At 38.1% G+C, this 23,724-nt stretch overlaps 1 protein-coding gene across 5 annotated transcripts in view; it reads left to right on the top strand.

The window, feature by feature from the left end:
- Positions 1-23,724, top strand: part of NSUN6 (NOP2/Sun RNA methyltransferase 6) — a 111,939-nt gene that overhangs the window by 3,658 nt on the left and 84,557 nt on the right. For 3 of the 5 annotated variants that reach the window (XM_068562150.1, XM_068562160.1, XM_068562138.1), the window contains exons 3-5: positions 3,652-3,731; positions 18,799-18,908; positions 19,672-19,825. In XM_068562150.1, the coding sequence (XP_068418251.1) occupies positions 3,652-3,731; positions 18,799-18,908; positions 19,672-19,825 (344 nt within the window). The remainder of the gene's footprint in view (positions 1-3,651; positions 3,732-18,798; positions 18,909-19,671; positions 19,826-23,724) is intronic. The other 2 variants (XM_068562166.1, XM_068562167.1) reach the window with 2 other exon arrangements.

Below are 23,724 nucleotides of genomic sequence, written 5' to 3'. Positions count from 1 at the left end.
TATAAGTGAAATAAGTCACATAGTGAAAGATAAATACTGCATGGTATCACTTATATGTGGAATCTAAAAAATACAACTAACTAGTGAATATAACAAAAAAGAAGCAGACTCACAGGTACAGAGAACAAACGAGTGGTTACCAGTGGGGAGGGGGGGAGGGCAGTATAGGGGTGGGGAGTGGGAGGGACAAACTGTTGGGTGTAGGACAGGCTCAAGGATGTGTTGTACAACATGGGAATACAGCCAATATTTTGTAGTAACTGTAAATGAAAGGTAACCTTTGAAAATTGTATTAAAATTTTTTTTAAACCAGAAAGAAAACCCCAAAGCTGTGCATTTTGTGTTTCATACACTGTGCACTGAAACTTGCCTCCAAAGAAATGTAAGATGGAGGAAAACAGATGCTTGAAGGGGGTACTTCAAGTTGCATTTTGTAGTTATTAAATCTCTTCTAACAAATAACCATGATAGGTGTCAGCAGACCTATTTCTACCTAATTACTGCCTAAACGAAAAGGAAGAGGTAAGCATGCTTAAAAGACTTGCATTTGTATATCACAGGCTGCGTTGTCAGTTTACTCTGGATATAACTTACAGAAATTTTCAGAGAATTTTCACTGGTATTCTTTTTTAAAAATTTTATTGATGTATAGTTGATTTACAAGGTTGTGTTAATTTCTGCTGTACAGCAAAATGACTCAGTTATGCATATAAATATTCTTTTTCATATTCTTTTCCATTATGGTTTATTACAGGATATTGAATATAGTTCCCTGTGTGTACAAATAGGACCTTGTTGTTTGATTCATTTATTTTTTGTCTTTAATCTCATTACATTTATGGAATGTTTATCATACTCTCTTTAAGAGCAATTCTATGAACTTCAAGTTGTGAGGAGATGACCAGGTTATAAGAAGAACCAGCTACGATTTCTGGCTGTATGAGAGCAAAACTTAGTATAATAATTTTAAATAAGACTTGGAGAAAGGTTAATGTGATTTTTAATAAGAGTGGAAATTTTATTGAGAGTAATGGCATTAGGCATAAAATATAAGCAGTTCCTCTAAGCAACTAAGATTATTACTTTTATGTAGTCATGCATGTAGGTTTTCAGTATGAAGGAAACTGTTCTGAGGCCTGTAAGGTGTCCATAACTTAGGCAGATCCAGATTGTTTTCTTTTCTAGCAAATTATTCCTAGAGCTTAGATAATCTAGGAGCCCACTCTGATGGGAATAGAAGATCTCAGGGGTTGTATCTAAGATCAGGCAGACGAAATCACTCCGGGCTTTTGAGGCCCTTTCCTTGAAGGTTAAGATAAGACTGAGGAGGTTGGGTCATGGGCACTAGGTAAGAATCTGGTGGTTTGAGCAGTGCCTGTGTCTAGCAGGAAAAGAGATCCGCAGGAGGTTTTAGATCGTACATCTCCTTTCTTTTGCCATGTCCCAAGCTCATGTGTGTCCTAAAGACATACCCTGACGGTATATGAGTGGGTGCTTTGTCTCCAAATATTTGTGTCACATATTGAAATTTAATCATTTAAAACTTCATTTGACTGGTGAAGGATGTGGAGAAACTGGAACCTTTATACGTTGCAGGTGGGCAAGTCAAGTGGTTTGGTTTCTTTGGAAGACAGTTTGGTGGTCTCTTGAAAAGTTAAACATAAATTTACTGTACAACCCAGCAATTCCACTCCTAGGTGTCTACCCAAGAGACATGAAAACATACGTCCATGCAAAGGCTTGGGCATGAACATTAATAGCAGCATTGTTCATAATCACCAAAAGGGAGAAGCTATCCAAATGTCCATTGACTGGTGAATAGAAAAACAAAACGTGGTATGTTGACACAGTGGAACAGTACAGCAATGAAAGTGGTGAACTGATACATGCTACCACTTGGGTGAACCTCAGAAACTCTGTAGTGAGTGAAAGAAGCCACACACAAGACAGTCTGCATTGTATGATCCTGTTTATATGAGATGTCTCGAAAAGGCAGATTTCCAGAGAAAGTAGGTTAGTGGTTGCCTGGGGTTGGAGCTGGGAACAGGGATTGGCTGCAGATGAGCATTAGGAATCATAGTGTGTTGACGGACGGGATCTAAAATTGGATTCTAGTGATGGTCGCACACTTCTGTAAATTTACTAAAAATCATTGAATTGTGCATTTAAAATGGGTACATTTTATGGTATGTAAATTAACCTCACTAAGGCTGTTTTCAAAAGGGCATGGGGTGGAAACAAACAGAAAAACAAGCAGGTGATATGCTTGGTTTAAAAAAAAGTTTGTGGTGTCTTATGGAAGTTACAGACGTGTGGTTTTATAAAAGTTTTATTTCTGTATCATTTTAATATCTGATAAAAAGGGAGAGAAGGAAAACCTTGGCCTGAAGAGGATTGAGCTCTATGTAGAATATTTCTATAGTATAAAGAAATAGTACTTCCAAAGCAAAACAAAAACAAATGGCAAAATTCATTCTCTTCTCCTTGGAAGGATCCATAGTCTGGATGCTGTAAGGTATCAAACAATGAGAGAACGTGAGGGAGAGAGGGGAAAAAAAAAGGGAGAGAGGTTTGTTTGAATGAGTTTGCCCTTAAGATTCCTTACTATTCTGTTGGATATGGTTAGTTCACAATATCCTTTGCCTGGAAGAAGCAGAAGGCAGAAGAGCTGTTGACTTGGTAGAAATATAGTTAGATTTCTGAAATCTGAAGAATCTTTTTTTCTCTTATCAACTTAGAAATAGGTTGATTTGGGAAGTTTTCTGTAGGTAGTGTATGGATGCTACAAGGCAATGCAAATATCTATTATGGTCACTGCTCTTTGGTGTATTACGTGAACATGAGTGAGTTGATAATCCCTAGCCTACACGGCGGAGACTTGTTCTCCAGTATTTGCGTGTTGCCCTCTGACAGGGTACACAGCCCTTGCTGTCCAGTCCACTCTTCCGCGTGGAGTGCCCAGTTGTCTTCCGCCTGCAGCTGTGGTGTGCTGGTACATCCTGCACAACCCACTTTCTGGGAAAAATAACGCTGGTGTGTGGTGTTTGCTGAGTTTTGTGGTATAAATGTCCCACTCTGGTTGATTTCAAGCTACCAGCATGACCATGGCGTTGGGAAGAGCTGCACAGAGTTGGCTCCCATGAGACTGGGAGTTGGCCCCAGCACCTATGCCACTGGCCCTGCACTTATTTCCAGTCTGAAGGCCAAGTATGGTAGAGGATACTGAAAATCCTGAGCCTTTGCCAGAAAGCATCATCCAACTGACATGGCAGCCAGTGTTGATAATATATAATAAATAGCATTTAATAATCTCAATCTTTAATGTCCTATTCATGCAATTCTATATTGGATACGTGTTTTCAGAGTAAGTCACTTAAGGCCAAAATAGTTCGTGCTTACAAAGTCAAACAGTAAGCAAAATTGAGCCTTTTACTTGTAAAGAAGTCAAGATACTTGAGAATCAAATTGTAGAGAAAACGTTGTTGTTTTGAAGTCTTTGAATTTTTATAGTATCCCGTGGAATAAAGTGAAAATACCCTAAATCACGCTCATTACCATGCTCTGCTAGGTAATGACACTGAAAAGCTCTGTAATTTGAAATTTAACCAGTATATTGATTGCTTTGTAATCCTATGTGTTTATTTTTAACAGCAGTTTAATGGATTAAGTTTTCCTATTCTTCAACATCCAGACCTTCAGGATGTCTTACTTATTCCTGTTATTGGACCTAGGTTTGTAACTATTTCATTTTCAAATTGTATTCTTCTAAGTAAAAATGTCACAGGTTCTTTTTTACTGTTTGGTGAAAGTACTAAGTTTCTCCATTATTAGCCATTTTATTTAGATAGGGATTCACAAACTTGATAAATGCTGACTCTATAGTCTTTCATGGAAAATATTACACAAGAACACTAGGAATGGGCCCAGGTACCTTGAGAGTAATGCATTGTAGTTGCATTTAGTGCAGTGATTGATTTTTTTTTTCTGTGTTATATCACGTTTTCTTTTTTTTTTTTAAACATCTTTATTGGAGTATAATTGCTTTACAATGTTGTGTTAGTTTCTGCTGTGCAGTGATTGATTTTTTTCCATTCTGTAAGAAAATTACGTTTGTTTACTTGTATATCTTGATTCCACTGCTAAATTAAAACTTTTTTGAGCTACAACAAAAATACAAAGCAACGTTTCCTACTTTCATAATTGATATGTTTGTAAAATTTTATTAATTCACAGTTATGTTAAATTACTGTGTTTGTTCTCTGAGTAGAACAGATACTGTGTGTTTGGAAGGGATGTGTTTAAAAATTGAAAAAATAGGCTTTCATATTATAATGGGAGTTGTATTGAAAATCCCTAATTGTGATAAAATTTTTTAATACCCCTGAGACTTATAATAAACATAAAAATGCTCATTTTGTTAAAGCTTTAAAGTAATTTAGTGGTCAACAGTAGAGCAGTGGTTTTTGGTTTATCCACGCAGTGGAATGTTACATGGCCTTTATTATTATTATTTTTTATATGACCTTTAATGTGGGAGAATTATATGTACAAATAAAAGGTAATGTTCTCGATAAATTAAATACCAAAAGCATGTTGCTCTGTGTAGGAATGTAGGAAATCACATTTGTTTTGCAATTAAAAAACACACACAACTACAGATTTATATATATTTATTTATATACGGAAAAAAGTCTGGAAGGGTATAACATACCCAACTGTTGACAGGGATTAACTCTGAGGAAGTTGGATTGGGAGAAACTGGGTAAGAGGAGATTTTCACTTGTAACATTTCTGTCTTATTTTTTTTAACTGGAAGCACGTATTACTTCTGCAATTAAAAAAATTGATTTTGTAAACTCTTTTTTTTTTGGCTGTGTCGGGTCTTAGTTGTGGCACGCGGGATCTTCGTTGAGGCTTGCGGGATCTTTCGTTGCGGCACGGGGGCTTCTCTCTAGTTGTGGTGCATGGGATCTGTAGTTTGCAGCACGCGGGCTCTCGTTGAGGTGTGCGAGCTCTGTAGTTGTGGTGCGTGGGCTTAGTTGCCCCGCGGCATGTGGGATCTTAGTTCCCCAACCAGGGATTGAAACCGCGTCCCCTGCGTTGTAAGGCGGATTCTTTACCACTGGACCACCAGGCAAGTCCTGATTTTGTAAACTCCTTCTTCTAGCTCATTGTTAAGGGGGAATTTGCATTAGTGAAATGCAGAGATCTTAACTAAGTGTACTATTTGCTGAGTTTTGGTAAATTCATACAACTGTGTAGTGAAGACTTACCCCCTTCAAGATATACACCATTTCCATCACCCAGAAAATTCTCTGCATTCTGCCCGCTACCAGGAAACCACTGTTCTGATTTCTTTCATCTCCTAGTTTTAAACTAATTAGTTACTACAGTTGATAACAGTCACAGGTCTTTTGAGACCTGCGATTCATTTCAGAATGTACTGTGGACTCCATAGTTTTCCATAATCCTATATAACATTATTTCATTCTTTTTACTGGCTACGTAATAATCCTTTCATCTGTTCTTTGTAGTGAGCTAAACTACTCATTAAAACATTAGTGGGGACTTCCCTGGTGGTGCAGTGGTTAAGAATCAGCCTGCTAACGGAGGGGACATGGGTTTGAGCCCTGGTCTGGGAAGATCCCACATGCCGCGGAGCAGCTAAGCCTGTGCGCCACAACTACTGCACCTGTGCTCTAGAGCCCGTGCGCCACAACTACTGAAGCCCATGCCCGTAGATCCCGTGCGCCACAACAAGAGAAGCCTGAGCACCGCAACAAAGAGTAGCTCCCGCTCACTCCAACTAAAGAAAGCCTGCGCGCAGCAACGAAGACCAAAAACGCAGCCGAAAGTGAATAAAAAGTTAAAAAAAGTTAAAGCGTTAGTGAACTATAAAACACAAATGGTGAGTTACTACAGGAAAGCACTAAGAAATCTTTTAGGATTGTGGATTCATATACCTACCTTTCGTTTCTAAAAGGAGCAGTTCGGCTCTTTTTTGCCTTTTAAACTCATCATCACTTTTATTAGGTATCTTTTGACTTTCCACTATGAAAATTGAAGAAATTCTTATGCTTAAATTTGCCCTAAAACCTCCACCAACCAATTTTTATTTACTGTTAGTTTTTTAACATTGTAAAGCCTTGTAACATTTTTATTCTACAAGCATAATTCAAATGAATGCAGTGCTTGCTTGTAGCCCTATTGGCAGTTTATTTCTGAGTTCTTTATCTTAATTGATCTCTTGGTTGATCGAATAGCGTCATTTAGCAGGTCTCCAGCGCCTGCTTCCCTTCTCCCAAGTATGTCTCTTGTACGCTCTGTTTCCTTTCTCGCTTGAGAACTGCTTGTTGCCTTTATGTTTAAACAACAACTTATAGGCTGATTATAGTCATTTCAGGTCACATGTTATTTCCCTCAGCCCTTTGTAGACACTGCTTCTACAATCTTATGGCCTCACGTGTCGCTATGAAGAAATCTGAGGCCAAAAAATATTTTCCCCCTTACAACAGAATCTTGATTTTTCACTTGGAGATCTATGGGATTCTTAGGCACTGGACTTTAGAAACTTCGCTGGGATATACCTTATAATAATAATTATTATTATTAATACTTATTATAATAATTATTATTCTCCTTAGTTTTCATTGAAATGCAATGTAATTTTTAAATTACAAGTCTTCTGGTAGTTCTTTGAATATTTTTCTGTTCCATATTTCTGCCCTCTCTGCTAGGAGGACGCTGGTACTCTGCATGTTGGATTTCCAGTACAGATGCTCCCTGTTTTGGGACACCCCCAGGCAGCCCAGGGTCTTGTGACGGGCTGGAAGGACTCACGGGACTCAGCGTCTAGTCGGGCTCATGGCGGGGATTTATTACACGAAAGGGGTACAAAAGCAGAATCAGCAGAGGGAGAAGGCATGCGGGGTAAAGTCTGGAGGAAACCAGGCGCAAGCTTCCAGGAGTCTCTCCCCATGCAGCTACCAGGACAGGCTTCATCCCTCCAGCAGTCAGTTGTGACGTGTGTAGAACCATTGTCTATGAGAGGAGCCCATTAGAGACCCAGCACCCAAGGTTTTAGTTGGGTGCTGGTCATCTGGGCGCCCTCTGCCTGGCATGTAACGAAATTCCAGGCTCCCAAAAGGAAAGCAGGTGTTCAGCATAACCACGCTGCTTGGACGAACAGTTTAGGAACAGTAATTCACTCTTATAAGAGGTGGTTTTATATCAGCGCTGGGAACTGTTTGCCAGTCAAGTTTCCAGATGCTGGCCAAGGGCCAACCTTCCAAGCTGGCCTTTCTAAGAATAGCTGTTGCAAGCCTGTTACATTAACTGTTTAATTTCTGAGGATTTACTATCCTTTACTTGCTGAGCTTGGCTAGTTCACTTTTGTTCTTTATTTTTTTAATCTTGTTGTTGTTATATCCCTTTTTTAAGGTTCTTTTTAATTTCTTTGAAACTCTAGAGAGTTTATTTGAAATTCTGCGCTTTTTTAGTCTGTACATTTTGTACTGCCTTTTGTTTATTACAACTTTGTTTAGTACTACGGATGTCCCTTGGTATCCATGGGAGATTGGTTCCAGGATACCCACCCCCTCCACCCCAACATACCAATAATCACAGATGCTCAAGTCTCATATAAAATGGTGTAGTGTTTGCATATAACTCATGCACATCCTTCAGTATGCTTTAAATCATTTCTAGATTACTTAACAATACTTAATACTATGTACGTAGTTGCCAGTGCACAGCAAATTCAAGTTTTGCTTTTAGGAATTTTCTGGAATTAGAAAAAAATTTTTTTTTCGTCTGTGGTTGGTTGAATCCATGGATGCAGAACCTGAGGGTAGACAGGGCCATCTGTATCTACACATAGTTCCCAGTTTGAATGAATCCTTGAATGAAAACTTTCACATAGATTCACCTAGTTTGCACTTCGGGTCAAGTGTATGCCTAGACAACTCATCAGATGTGTCTTTCAGAAACACTTTCACCAGGTCTTTCCTAGTGGCACAACTCTAGTCCTGGTGAGCTGAGCTGAAGAAGACTAAGGCTCCGTGTGAGGGGGTCCAGCTCATAGCTTTTCTGTTGGGGGCTTTAATTTTTGTTTATGCTTAGTGAACTCAGGGGAGGAGTGACAGAGTTGGGTGCACTTTCCCTTCTCTTCCCTTAGCTACTTCTAGGCAGTTTGTCCAGTCTTGTTACAGAAAACACAGATTGTCTGCTTGTGCCAATTTTGCCAGTCCAGATCCTCTTTCATCTTTATCTGTAGGGAACAGGACACTGACAAGACATTCCCAGATTCTCCTTTTTTCTATCTGACCCTCTGGTCCTGGATCTAAGCAGTAGATATTTGTTTAGGCGCCCAGAAGCCTTTCCTTTTCAGAAGCATTCATACCCTGTTGAGGAACTAGGTTTGATCCAAATTTTACTGTGTTAGCTAATTATTCTCAATCATTTGGGTAATAGCTGTTTCTTAGTTTTCTTGCAAATGGAATTTTCTTTCAGATTTTTCTTTCCCCATTTCTGTGGGCTTTAGAAAAAGGAATATATTTATACTTTTACTCTTTGACTAATCTTTTACTAGAAGCTCAACATCATCCAATTATTTAAGATATCAAAACATAGGTTAAACTATTTATAGACAGTAAACAATTTAAAAAGTAATTTCTCACCATAAAATTCAGGTTCCCTCATTTTATTTAACATGCTATTTAATTTACTGATCAAATATATTTTAATGTTAGGAAGGTTTTATCACTGGTAATTAGATTGAACATAAGGTTGTAATGCTGATTTTGATGGTATCAATGTCAACTTTATTGAAAAACTTAAAGAGAAAATTGAATGCCAGGCTTCTCTTGATACAAGAGTATTTTTTATTTTTTATTTTTTTATCAAATTATAGTTGATTTACAATGTGTTGTTAGTTTCAGGTGTACAGCAAAGTGATTCAGTTAAATATTCCTTTTCAGATTCTTTTCCCTTATAAGCTATTACAAAATATTGAGTATAGTTCCCTGTGCTATACAGTAGGCCCTTGTTGGTTGTCTGTTTTATATATAGTAGTGTGTATATGTTAATCCCAAACTCCTAATGCATTCCCCCCACTCCCAATACAAGAGTATTTTTTAAAAAAATTTTTATTGGAGTATAGTTGATTTACAATGTTGTGTTAGTTTCTGCTGTACAGCAAAGTGAATCAGGTATACATCTACATATATCCACTCTTTTTTAGATTCTTTTCCCATATAGGTCATTACAGTGTATTGAGTAGAGTTCCCTGTGTATACAGCAGGTTCTTATTAGTTATCTATTTTATATATAGTAGTATGTGTATGTCAATCCCAATCTCCCAGTTTATCGTTCCTCTCCCCCCCATGACCGTAAGTTTGTTGTCTACATCGATACAAGAGTATTTTTTAAAAAATGTTTATTTTACTATTTATTTTTATTTTTGGCTGTGTGCAATTAAGTACCTTCTTACTATTTTTCCTCCAATCTTTATTACTGTTCAATTGGAAAATCATCTTTCTTTAATGTTGTTGCTTCACTCCTTTATTTAGAAACAGTTCAATAAAAATCAAGCTTTTAGTATTTTTTATGGCCCTACGTCAACTTTTACATTTCCTCGCTAAAATTTCCGTGAAGCTGACGTACACCTTGCCACTTGCATATGCTATCTTACATTTTTATACAATTACTTCTTGTGTTGAGGGATCCCCAAGACCACTCCCTGGCTCTGTGATTCCCTGGGAGGACTCAGAGGACTCAGCATATAATCGTATGCGTGACTATGATTTAATCAGGGAAAGAATCTGAAGGAAAATCAACAAAACAAAAGGTGCATGGGATGAGGTCTAGGGAAAACCATGTGCAAGCTGTAGGGTCTTTTTCCAGTGGAGTCATACAGGGTGCACTTAAGTCCCTCAGTAAACAAGGATGACAACATATATGTGAGATGTCACCAACCAGGGAAGCTCTAATGAGACACGGCATCCAGGATTTTCATTCAGGGCAGGTTGTGTGGGTACCTCCTGCCTGGTATGTACCCAAATTCCAGCCTCCCAGAATGAGAGTCAGTGTCCACCATAAACCATATTATTTGTTTACAAATACATTGTTACAGACAGTGTAGGCACAGTGAGCTACCCTTATCAGTTAATAGTGGGAACTCCCCTGATTCTAAGTTCCAAAACACTAGCCGAGGACCAGCCTTGTCACCAGGCCTCCCAAAGAAAGGGTAGCAGTTCTGGCCCACTATGTTAAGACTCATCTTTGTGGTCTCCCATTCTCTTCTCGCCATGAAATGGTTTTTCTCATAAAAACTTTCTGATTAACACTACAAGGTTCCATTTCACAGGATATTCTTTGAATTGGTGCTATGTGTGAGACGCGAAGACGTTACAAAGATGGATGAAACATAGTTTCTAAAAGCAGGGAATATTGGTACAAGTCAAACTGCAATAGATGCCATGGTAGGGGTGTGAATTAAATACTGTTAGAGCGTAGAAGAAGAAGGGCTGAGTGCGAAGAAGTGGGTAAAGATTTTCTCCAAATAGATGTTACTTCAGTTGAGCCTTGAAGGTGAGTAAGAATGAGGTGGATGAGGAGATAAAGTAGGTAAGGGTATGCGAGATAGAGAGAAAACATATGCAGAAAGTACAGAGGTGTGAAAATAGATGGTGGTTCACGACAAAAGTGATCGGGTTTGGCTAATGAGTTCTCAGAGAGACGGGTGAAAGAAGATGCTGAAGTAGTTAGGAGAGGTAGACTGTGAAATGTGAAGGGCTTTTGCTTTTAAACTAAGGAGTGTTTTGTTTTTTGCATAGAATATAGGAGCCAAATAATTTTTATTACAGTCATGATTTTAGAAATACAATACTGGTAGTAGCATACAGGTATGTTTTCCAAACTGCGTGTAGATCATGACCCATTAGTAGGTTGTGAAATCAATTTAATCGGTTTTTTTTTTAATATAATGGAGTATTTTGCATTTTTTGTTTAAAAGGAATTACTTTATTTTTATTTTATTTATTTATTTATTTATTTTTGGCTGTGTTGGGTCTTTGTTTCTGTGCGAGGGCTTTCTCTAGTTGTGGCAAGCGGGGGCCACTCTTCATCGCGGTGCGCGGCCTCTCACTATCGCGGCCTCTCTTGTTGCGGAGCACAGGCTCCAGATGCGCAGGCTCAGTAGTTGTGGCTCACAGGCCTGGTTGCTCCGCGGCATGTGGGATCTTCCCAGACCAGGGCTCGAACCCGTGTCCCCTGCACTGGCAGGCGGATTCTCAACCACTGCGCCACTAGGGAAGCCCAATTTAATTGGTGTTTTTTTTTTTTTTTTTAAAACGTCTTTATTGGAGTATAATTGCTTTACAATGGTGTGTTAGTTTCTGCTTTATAACAAAGTGAATCAGTTATACATATACATATGTTCCCATATCTCTTCCCTCTTGCATCTCCCTCCCTCCCACCCTCCCTATCCCACCCCTCTAGGTGGTCACAAAGCACCGAGCTGATCTCCCTGTGCTATGCAGCTGCTTCCCACTAGCTATCTATTTTACATTTGGTAGTGTATATATGTCCATGCCACTCTCTCACCCTGTCGCATCTCACCCCACCCCCTCCCCATATCCTCAAGTCCATTCTCTAGTAGATCTGTGTCTTTATTCCCGTCTTGCCACTAGGTTCTTCATGACCTTTTTTTTTTTTTTCCCCCTTAGATTCCATATATATGTGTTAGCATACTGTATTTGTTTTTCTCTTTCTGACTTACTTCACTCTGTATGACAGACTCTAGGCCCATCCACCTCACACAAATAACTCAATTTCATTTCTTTTTATGGCTGAGTAATATTCCATTGTATATATGTGCCACATCTTCTTTATCCATTCATCCGATGATGGACACTTAGGTTGCTTCCATGTCCTGGCTATTGTAAATAGAGCTGCCATGAACATTTTGGTACATGACTCTTTTTGAATTATGGTTTTCTCAGGGTATATGCCCAGTAGTGGGATTGCTGGGTCGTATGGTAGTTCTATTTTTAGTTTTTTAAGGAACCTCCATACTGTTCTCCATAGTGGCTGTATCAATTTACATTCCCACCAACAGTGCAAGAGTGTTCCCTTTTCTCCACACCCTCTCCAGCATTTATTGTTTCTAGATTTTTTGATGATGGCCATTCTGACCGGTGTGAGATGATATCTCATTGTAGTTTTGATTTGCATTTCTCTAATGATTAATGATGTTAAGCATTCTTTCATGTGTCTGTTGGCAATCTGTATATCTTCTTTGGAGAAATGTCTATTTAGGTCTTCTGCCCATTTTTGGATTGGGTTGTTTGTTTTTTTGTTATTGAGCTGCATGAGCTGATCGTAAATCTTGGAGATTAATCCTTTGTCAGTTGCTTCATTTGCAAATATTTTCTCCCTTTCTGAGGGTTGTCTTTTGGTCTTGTTTATGGTTTCCTTTGCTGTGCAAAAGCTTTTAAGTTTCATGAGGTCCCATTTGTTTATTTTTGTTTTTATTTCCATTTCTCTAGGAGCTGGGTCAAAAAGGATCTTGCTGTGATTTATGTCATAGAGTGTTCTGCGTATGTTTTCCTCTAAGAGTTTGATAGTGTCTGGCCTTACACTTAGGTCTTTAATCCATTTTGAGTTTATTTTTGTGTATGGTGTCAGGGAGTGTTCTAATTTCATACTTTTACATGTACCTGTCCAGTTTTCCCAGCACCACTTATTGAAGAGGCTGTCTTTTCTCCACTGTATATGCTTGCCTCCTTTATCAAAGATAAGGTGACCATATGTGCATGGGTTTATCTCTGGGCTTTCTATCCTGTTCCATTGATCTATGTTTCTGTTTTTGTGCCAGTACCAAACTGTCTTGATTACTGTAGCTTTGTAATATAGTCTGAAGTCAGGGAGCCTGAGTCCTCCAGCTCCATTTTTCGTTCTCAATATTGCTTTGGCTATTCGGGGCCTTTTGTGTTTCCATACAAATTGTGAAATTTTTTGTTCTAGTTCTGTGAAAAATGCCAGTGGTAGTTTGATAGGGATTGCATTGAATCTGTAGATTGCTTTGGGTAGTAGAGTCATTTTCACAATGTTGATTCTTCCAATCCAAGAACATGGTATATCTCTCCATCTATTTGTATCATCTTTAATTTCTTTCATCAGTGTCTTATAATTTTCTACATACAGGTCTTTTGTCTCCTTAGGTAGGTTTATTCCTAGATATTTTATTCTTTTTGTTGCAATGGTAGACGGGAGTGTTTTCTTAATTTCACTTTCAGATTTTTCATCATTAGTGTATAGAAATGCAAGAGATGTCTGCATTAATTTTGTATCCTGCTACTTTACCAAATTCATTGATTAGCTCTAGTAGTTTTCTGGTAGCATCTTTAGGATTCTCTATGTTAATTGGTTTTTTATGGGCTTTTTTTTTTTTTTTAAAGAAATGGGGTATTTTATAATATATTGGATTGTACATAGTAAGGTATTTCGTGAAATGTTTGCTATAAATGTATGTGTGTGTATACACACGTGTACTGGGATGTGATTTAAGTGCATTTCTTACCCTGGGTTACAGCCCAAAAAGCTTAAACACTTTTTTCAAAAGAAGATGAATTGCAAAACTGGAGCCGAGTTAGGGAACTACTTCAGTCTTTTATTCCCAGCAATACGGTGAACTAGATAACTTGAGGATGTTTCTGCTACATAGGACTAGGAATACTGACTTAAAAATAGGTCATAAAATGCACAGTGGAGTGATTAAGAACATAAGTGAAATATTCAGTGGTTAGAATGAAGAGTAACTGAAAACAGAGCAGTAAGTGTGTGAGCTAAGATTAAGGGTTGGGGGATTTGAGGGAGAAAATGCTTGGTCCCCTGAATTTAGGGGCTTTGGTTTTTAAAAAAAATTTAATTAATTAATTTTTGGCTGCATTGGGTCTTTTATTGCTGCACACAGGCTTTCTCTAGTTGTGGCGAGAGAGGGCTACTCTTCATTGCGGTGCGCGGGCTTCTCATTGTGGTGGCTTCTCTTGTTGTGGAGCATGGGCTCTAGGCACATGGGCTCGGTAGTTGTGGCTCACAGGCTCTAGAGCTTAGGCTCAGTAGTTGTGGCTGGCGGGCTCTAGAGCCACAGGCTCAGTAGTTGCGGCGCACGGGCTTAGTTGCTCTGCGGCATGTGGGATCTTCCCGGATCAGGGCTTGAACCCATGTCCCCTGCATTGGCAGGCAGATTCTTAACTACTGTGCCACCAGGGAAGTCCCTGGGTGGGGGCTTTGGTTTTAACAAGAGGATTCTAGTGCTAGGCGGTGAGAAACATCCAGTAGTCAGTACAAGGCAGTAATTAGGAGTTGGATCTCTCTTGCCTTGGAGTTTTTAGTTGGAGGAAAAAAAATCTCTGAGATGCAGAATTCAGAGGTTTCATACCTATAAGGGCTTGGAATTCAAATTCATATCACCCAAGTGGTCTGGAAACCTGCAGTTTGGGAAATTAACATAAAAATTGGACCCTAAGCCAGTTCCTGAGATGCTTGAAACCACTCTGGAGTGGCACCCGTCAGCCCAGGCCATGCACCTTTCTCACAGTTAGAAGCCGCACTAAGAATCAAACCACCACTAGTGAGGACCAGTGTATACAACAAACTGAAGGGATTAGATTCCCCCAGAACTGTAGCAAATAGAGCTAACTGGTAGAGACTGTAAAATCAGTCTCCTTGAAATGATAAAAAACAAAGGAAGAATCTAAAACATAAAAGACCCTAAGAGGGAAAAAAAGAATTGAAAAAGAATTTCTAGAAATAAAAATATCATTAAAATTAAAAACTCATTCAATGAGCTAAACTGAAGATTAGACCCAACAGATGAGAGAATTAATGAACTAGAGGATGACTCATAGGAAATTACCCAGAATACAGCAGGTAAAGAAAGTAAAGCAGTTGAAAGTATGAAACTGAGTCATGGAAAAAAGAATGAAAAGGCACTACACGTTTCTAATGAGTCCCAGATGTATAGATTAGAAATAATGGGGAGAGACAATATTCAAAAATATAATGACAAAGAATTCTCCAGAACTGATGAAAGTCAAATTTCAGAAATACAATGTCTGAAGCCAAAAGTAAAGATAAATCCATATCTAGGTACCTCAGAATGGAACTGAAGAACTCCAGAGACATCAGGAGGATCTGAAAGCAATCAGAGATAAAACGTGGAAGCTACTCAGTGATCAGGTTAAGAGGCGATGCACGTCTGATGTCAGGGGATGGGCCCCGAAGACCTGTCAGAGAGTTAGAGGTGGCATCACTTGGTAACTCAGTGAATGTTCGAAGTTTTCGGAAGAAGAGATTTAAGGTGATGCCAGGCTTTCCAGTCTGGCTATTCAGATAGATAATGGCACTTTGTTCAAGACTGGAGACACAGGAGGATGAAAAGCATTGGGGTGTTACCAAGGATTTGAGGAGTGGGTCAGAGAATCATAACATTGTTCAGGACTTGTTGAGTTTGAAATAACTGTGGGACATGTATATATAGCTACCTGCAGGTAATCAGTCTGGAAAGGCTAATCATTAGAATATGTGGGTTAATAACAAGGTCCTGAAAACATAGGAAGAACACTCTTTGACATAAATCACAGCAAGATCTTTGTGGATCCACCTCCTAGAGTAATGGAAATAAAAACAAAAATAAACAAATGGGACCTAATGAAACTTCAAAGCTTTTGCACAGCAAAGGAAACCATAAACAAGACCCATAAACAGGACGAAAAGACAACCCTCAGAATGGGAGAAAATATTTGCAAACGAATCAACGGACAAAGGATTAATCTCCAAAATATATAAACAGCTCATGCAGCTCAATATTAAAAGAAGCAAACAACCCAATCCAAAAATGGGCAGAAAAACTAAATAGACATTTCTCCAAAGAAGACATACAGATGGCCAAGAGACATATGAAAAGCTGCTCAACATCACTAATCATGAGAGAAATGCAAATCAAAACTACAATGAGGTATCACCTCACACCAGTTAGAATGGGCATCATCAGAAAGTCTACAAACAACAAATGCTGGAGAGAGTGTGAAGAAAAGGGAACACTCTTGCACTGTTGGTGGGAATGTAAATTGATACAGCCACTATGGAGAACAGTATGGAGGTTCCTTAAAAAACTAAAAATAGAACTACCATACGACCCAGCAATCCCACTACTGGGCATATACCCAGAGAAAACCATAATTCAAAAAGACACATGCACCACAGTGTTCATTGCAGCACTATTTACAATAGCCAGGTCATGGAAGCAACCTAAATGCCCATCGACAGACGAATGGATAAAGAAGTTGTGGTACATATATACAATAGTATATTACTCAGCCATAAAAAAGAACGAAATTGGGTTATTTGTTGAGACATGGATGGATCTAGAGACTGTCATACAGAGTGAAGTAAGTCAGAAAGAAAAGCAAATATCGTATATTAACGCATGTATGTGGAACCTGGAAAAATGGTACAGATGAACCGGTTTGCAGGGCAGAAATTGAGACACAGATGTAGAGAACAAACGTATGGACACCGAGGGGGGAAAGCGGCGGGGGGGTGGTGGTGGTGGTGTGATGAATTGGGCGATTGGGATTGACGTGTATACACTGATGCGTATAAAATGGGTGACTAATAAGAACCTGCTGTATAAAAAAAAAATGTGCTGTGTTGATAAAATGTTTAAAGAAAAATAACAAGGTCCTACTGTATAGCACAGGGAGCTATATTCAGTATCCTCTGATAAACCATAATGGAAAAGAATATGTATGTGTATAACTGAATCACTTTGCTATACAGCAGAAATTAGCACAATGTTGTAAATCAAATATACTTCAATAAAATTAAAAAAAAATATGTGGGTAATTTTTGTGATTATTGAAATCCTGAGATTGCCAAGATTTAGGGTTCAGAGTGAGATGAGCTGCCTGGCATGCTTTAGCACCTGGGGGAGTGCACCTCTTCTAGAGATAGCTAGAGAACGGGCAGTGAGAGTGTGGGACCAGGAAGGAGGATAAAGCTGAGAAGTTTACTGAGGTTTGATCATTTCGAGATCATGGGAAGAAAACGCACTTAATTCCCCCAGCAAGGAGTTACGACAGCACGTGTGAAATGTTGCCAACCAGGGAAGCCCATCAGACATGCAGTGCTCAAGATGTTTGTTTGGGGTAATCACACAGGCACCGCTGACCTTTGAAAAAGGCCGCTCTGAGTGTTGGAAGTGATACCCAGGCTTCAGTGATTTGAGGAATGGATGGGAGGTGAGAAATTGGAGAACACTCAAAAAAGCTGGATAGCAAAGGAAGAGAAAAAGACTTACCTTTGTCTAGTTTGAAATATTAATAACTTACTGTGCACCAATCTACCACTTTAGAAATATTTTTGAATTCCTCATATGTTGTCTATTTTAGTCTTTGAAGGCAGGGACTTTATTTCTCTTCTCTCCTAATGCTGTTATGAAACAGTATGAAACAGTAATGCTTGTTAAATGGTGAAGCAGTTTTTTTTTTTTTCCTTTGGGGGTTGTGATTTTAATCCACATAAAGCTTCATTGGGTGATTAGAATAGAAACACTTGATCATGTCCATTCTAACATGAAACGCATCAGAGCTGGTGATGGCAGATACCAGTCTGAGCCCCAAGGGGTCCCTTTTCCTGTTCTACCCTGTGTGTCATTTCCTGTGACCTCAGTCCCGCCTAATTACTTTAAATTGAGGTATAGCTGATGTACAATATAGGTTACATGTGTACAGTATAGTGATTCACAATTTTTAAAGGTTATGCTCCATTTATAGTTATAAAATATTGTCTATACCATTGGCTACTTTGCTGAAATAATGCCATTTGCAGCAACATGGATGGACCTAGAGATGATCATACTAAGTGAAGTTAAGTGAGAAAGAGAAAGACAAATATCATATGATACCACTTACGTGTGGAATCTAAAAAAAAATGATACAAATGAATTTATTTACAAAATGGAAATAGACTTAGAGACATAGAAAACAAATTTATGGTTACCAAAGGGTAAGGGGGTGGGCGAGGGATAAGTCAGGAGTTTGGGATGAACAGATACACACTACTGTATATAAAATAGATAACAAGGTCCTACTGTATAGCATAGTGAACTATATTCAGTATCTTGTAATAACCTGTATGGGAAAAGAATCTGAAAAAGAAATATTTATATCTGTATATCTATATATATAAAACTGAATCACTTTGCTGTACACCTGAAACTAACTCAACATTGTAAATCAACTATACTTCAATAAAGAAAAAAATATTGGCTATATTCCCTGTATCATATAATAGATCCTTGTAGCTTATTTTATACATAATAGTTTGTACCTATTAATCCCCTACTCCTTTCTTGCCCTTCCCCACTTCCCTCTCCCCACTGGTAGCCACTAGTTTGGTCTTTATATCTGTGGGTCTGCTTCTTTTTTGTTATATTCACTAGTTTGTTGTATCTGATGAAGCAGTTTTTGGTGCCACTTACTATCTTGCAATAGGATCCTCTTTCTATTTTCTTTTTCTCAAGTGTCCATCTTCTTTGTAATTTTTTTAAAAAACTATTTCTTCCGTATTTATCTTTTTTCAGCTTTTTCTCATTTATTCATTAGTGGCAGTCCCATGGGACAGTTGAAGACCATAGAGGTTATTTACTTAAGGTTCAGATTGAAACACTGAAAAGGTTGATAGGCGCTGGAGGTGTATCACTGTTCACTTTCTCTCATCTTGCATCCCTAGGAAGAATATAAAACAACAGCCCTGTGAAGTTATTGTTGGAGCCCAGTGTGGCAATGCAGTCTTACGAGGAGCCCACGTCTATGTTCCAGGAATCGTGTCAGCCTCAAAATGTGAGTATAATGTTCAGGTTTCTCTGTAGAACAGCCACTAAAATTTATGTGTATCATCAAATGGAGAATTTATTAAATCATCACGCAGGTATATTTCAGATTTACTTTAATAAAGATATTTTCCAAGTTTTGCATTTAGTATAGCCGGTTGAGGGGTATATCTGATAAGGACTAACAAGTGAGGCATCCGTATATGGGTTTTGTGCCCATTTCTTTTATTCCCTTTGAGGACGTGTGTGATGTTTAGAGGATCAGGACTGATGAATAGAGCGTAAGATGTCAGTGAAATTTTGTTTCATATTCTTTACTCTGTTGCCCTAAAACCTCAGGCTGCTGTCCTGTCATTTGTGAGGGGAACATTCGGAACCTGGAATCTTAAATATTGGGATGAATCTCAGTATTCTTAATTTACTCTTTTAGGGAATGTTAGGTTTGGGAAAAATAATTTAAATAGAAGATATCCTTCCTTTTCTGCTCAGCTAAAGACTTCCAGCTGAGGTCAGATGTTTTGAAGACTGTTCTGTATCTTTGTTTTCCTAGGGGAAAAAAAGCATCAATTCGATTTATTGGCAAATGTTTGAAAGTAAAAAGTTACATTTTCTATTAGGGGTTACAGTGAGACAGGTTAGTCTGCTTCATGCCCACTACTGATGCCCCTAGGCGTCCCCAGTCTTAAAGCTTGAAGGCTTAAAGCTTAAAGAATTTTCACTATTCTGCCAAAGTACAGATAGATCAGTGTGATATGATTTTCTTCTTTCTCTAGTTATGAAAGGTGGAGATGTTGTTTCCGTGTACTCTGATATTAAAGGCAAATGTAAGAAAGGAGCCAAAGAATTTGATGGAACAAAAATATTTCTTGGAAATGGGATTTCTGAACTAAGCCGCAAAGAGATCTTCAGCAGGCTCCCTGAACTGAAGTATGTCGGCAAATGCCATTTGGGGGAAATAAGCATCCTTTCTGTGGTTCAAAGAAAATGAAAAACAATGTAAAAAATGTATCTAGAAAACTTTAATGATCAAAGGGCTTTTTAGTCCAGACATAGATGTGGCTGCCTTAACTCTGTTTTCTATTAACGGAAATATACTTCACTGACCTTAAAAAAAATATATATATATATCTAGTTGCATTATATGAATGATTTTTTTTTTAGTGTAAATTCAACTGGAAAATACTTTTTTAACCCATATTGCCATTTTTGGGGGGGACATATCCTTTTAGGTAAAAGAGTAAATGCTCAGATTAAGGAGCCTATTGTATATTAAGTTGAAAAGTTTTGTATCTTTGGAAAACATTACTTATCTTGATAAAGGATGAATTAGACCACCTCTCCAGATCTTTTTTTAACAGTCTGTGTGAAAAGAAAAGCTTATGGTTTTAATATTAAAAAGAAAAAAAAAATTAACTAAAAAGTTTACCAGAAAGCCAGTACTCACATGAATACTTGTGGTCAAAAATTAATGTTTGGACTTACACCGAATTAAAATCCAAGTTATGTTAAAATCATCTCCGGTTGCTACAGGTGCTGAATAAATTAAATTGGTGGACAATCCAGTTTCTTATAATTTTTAAAAACTGAAGTATAGTTGATTTATAATGTGTTAATTTCTGCTGTACAGCAAAGTGACTCAGTTATACATATACATTCTTTTTTATATTCTTTTCCATGATGGTTCATCACAGGATGTTGAATATGGTTCCCTGTGCTCTACAGTAGGACCTTGTTGTTTATCCATCCTGTATGTAATAGCTCACATCTGCTCACCCCAAACTCCCAGTCCGCCCCCTCCCCAATCCCCTCCCCCTGGGCAACCACAAGGCTGTTCTCCATGTCTATGAGTCTGTTTGTATTTTGTAGGTAGGTTCATTTGTGTCTTATTTCGCTTAGTGTTTTCAGGCTGTTTTAGGAATCCTGTGGACAGCTCTGTTACTCCGCAGTTGACAGCTGATGGAAACATGCTGAAAGCTGTGAATTTATCCTGCTAGGACAGAGCCACATCTCTGATTCCTGGGACAGTTTTTTATATTAAAGCCATTTGGATTTATAGTTGAAATTAGTTCTTCTAAAGAAATAGGCTAGTCTCTCCACCTAGAGACCGCAGTACTTTCCAAATGGCCAAGAACAAATATTTTCTTCTCCTTCTGAAGGAAGCACCTTCTGAAGATTATGCATACATCTGCTGTGTTAACCTTTGGGTCTGTAATGGGGAGTTGATAGCTTGACTGCTTCCTTTAGTTCGTTATTAGTCGTACTCGCTTTATCCTCTTATTTGACATGGTGGTTCCAGTAACTGGGTCCACAGATTTCTGGGTACTGTTTTCTTTGTTGGTGGGAGTAGGAGGCAGCCATCTTTTAAGAAACTGTTGAGTTTAAAAAAAAAATTTATTTTTTATTGGAGTACAGTTGATTTACAATGTTGAGTTAGTTTCAGGTGACAGCAAAGTGATTCAGTTATACATATACACATATCTATTCTTTTCCAGACTTTCTTCCCATGTAGGTTATTACAGAGTATTGAGCAGAGTCCCCTGTGCTATGCAGTAGGTCCTTGTTGGTTATCTGTTTTAGACATAGTGGTGGGTGCATGGTAATCCCAACCTTCCAATCTTTCCCTCCCCCACACCTTTCCCCTCTGGTAACCGTAGGGCATTCTCTAAGTCTGTGAGTCTGTTTCTGTTTTGTAAATAAGTTCATTTGTATAATTTTTTTAGATTCCACATATAAGTGATATATGAAATTTGTCTTTCTCTGTGTGACGTACTTCACTTAGTATGATAATTTCTAGGTCCATCAATGTTGCTGTAAATGTCATTATTTCATTTTTTTAATGGCTGAGTAATATTCCATTGTATATATGTGCCACGTCTTCTTTATCCATTCATCTGTCAGTGGACACTTAGGTTGCTTCTATGCCTTGGCTATTGTAAATAGTGCTGCAACGAATATTGGGGCGCATGTACCTTTTTGAAGAATGAGTTCCTCCAGATACATGCCCAGGAGTGGGATTGCTGGATCATATGGTGGCTCTATTTTTAGTTTTTTAAGGAACCTCCATACTGTTCTCCATAGTGGTTGCACCAATTTACATTCCCACCAACAGTGCAAGAGGGTTCCCTTTTCACCACACCCTCTCCGGCAGTTATTGTTTGTAGACTTTTTGATGATGGCCATTCTGACTGGTGTGAGGTGGTACCTCATTGTAGTTTTGATTTCTCTAATAATTAATGATGTTGAGCGTCTTTTCATGGCCATTGGTATGTCATCTTTGGAGAAATGTCTGTTTAGATCTTCCCATTTTTTGAATGGGTTGTTTGTTTTTTTTGATATAGAGCTGCATGAGCTGTTTGTGTATTTTGGAGATTAATCCCTTGTCTGTTGCATCATTTGCAAATACTTTCTCCCATTTTGTGGGTTGTCTTTTCATTTTGTTTATGGTTTCCTTTGCTGTGCAAAAGCTTTTAGGTTTCATTAGGTCCCATTTGTTTATTTTTGTTTTTATTTTCATTACTGTAGGAGGCGGATCCACAAAGATATTGCTGTGATTTATGTCAAAGAGTATTCTTCCTATGTTTTCCTCTAAGAGTTTTATAGTATCAGGTCTTACATTTAGGTCTTTAATCCATTTTGAGTTTATTTTAGTATATGGTGTTAAAAAATGTTCTAATTTCATTCTTTTACATGTAGCTGTCCAGTATTCCCAGCACCACCTATTGAAGAGACTGTATTTTCTCGATTGTATTGTCTTGCCTCCTTTGTCATAGAATAATTGACCATAGTTGCTTGGGTTTATTTCTGAGCTTTCAATCCTGTTCCTTTGATCTACAAGTCTGTCTTTGTGTCAGTATCGTATAGCTTTGATGACTGTAGCTTTGTAGTATAGTCTCAAGTTAGGGTGTCTGATTCTTCCAGATCCGTTTTCCTTTTTCAGGATTGCTTTGGCTATTTGGGGTCTTTTGTGTTTCCATATAAATTTTAAAATTTATTGTTCTGGTTCTGTGAAAAATGCCATTGGTAATTTGATAGGGATTGCATTGAATCTGTAGATTGCCTTGGGTAGTATAGTCATTTTGACAGTATTGATTATTCCAACTCAAGAGCATGGTGTATCTTCCTATCTGTGTCATCTTCAATTTCTTTCATCAATGTCTTATAGTTTTCAGAGTACAAGTCTTTTGCCTCCTTAGGTAGGTTTATCCTTAGATATTTTATTCATTTTGTTGCAAGGGTAAATGGGATTGTTTTGTTAATTTCTCTTTCTGATCTTTTGTTGTTAGTGTGTAGGAACGCAAGAGATTTTTGCATATGAATTTTGTATCCTGCAACTTTACTGAATTCCTTGATGAGCTCTGGTATTTTTCTGGTGGCATCTTTAGGATTTTCTATGTATAGTATCATGTCATCTGCAAACAGTGACAGTTTTACTACTTCTTTTCCAATTTGGATTCCATTTATTTGTTTATTTTGGATTCTGTTTATTTATTTATTCATTCATTCATTCTTCTCTGATTGCTGTGGCCAGGACCTCCAAAACTATGTTGAATAAAAGTGGTGAGAGTGGACATCCTTGTCTTATTCCTGATCTTAGAGGAAATGCTTTCCACTTTTCACCATTGAGAATGTGTTAGCTGTGGGTTTGTCGTATGTGGCCTTTATTATGTTGAGATAGGTTCCCTCTATGCCCACTTTCTGGAGAGTTTTTATCATAAATGGGTTATCATAAATTTTGTCAAAAGCTTTTTCTGCATCTATTGAGATGATCATATGGTTTTTATTCTTCAATTTGTTAATGTGGTGTATCACACTAATTGATTTGCAGA

The sequence above is a fragment of the Eschrichtius robustus genome, chromosome 1 (genome assembly GCF_028021215.1).
Source record: "Eschrichtius robustus isolate mEscRob2 chromosome 1, mEscRob2.pri, whole genome shotgun sequence".
NCBI classification, from domain to species: Eukaryota; Metazoa; Chordata; class Mammalia; order Artiodactyla; family Eschrichtiidae; genus Eschrichtius; species Eschrichtius robustus.
This window is presented reverse-complemented; position numbering and strand designations above follow the sequence as displayed.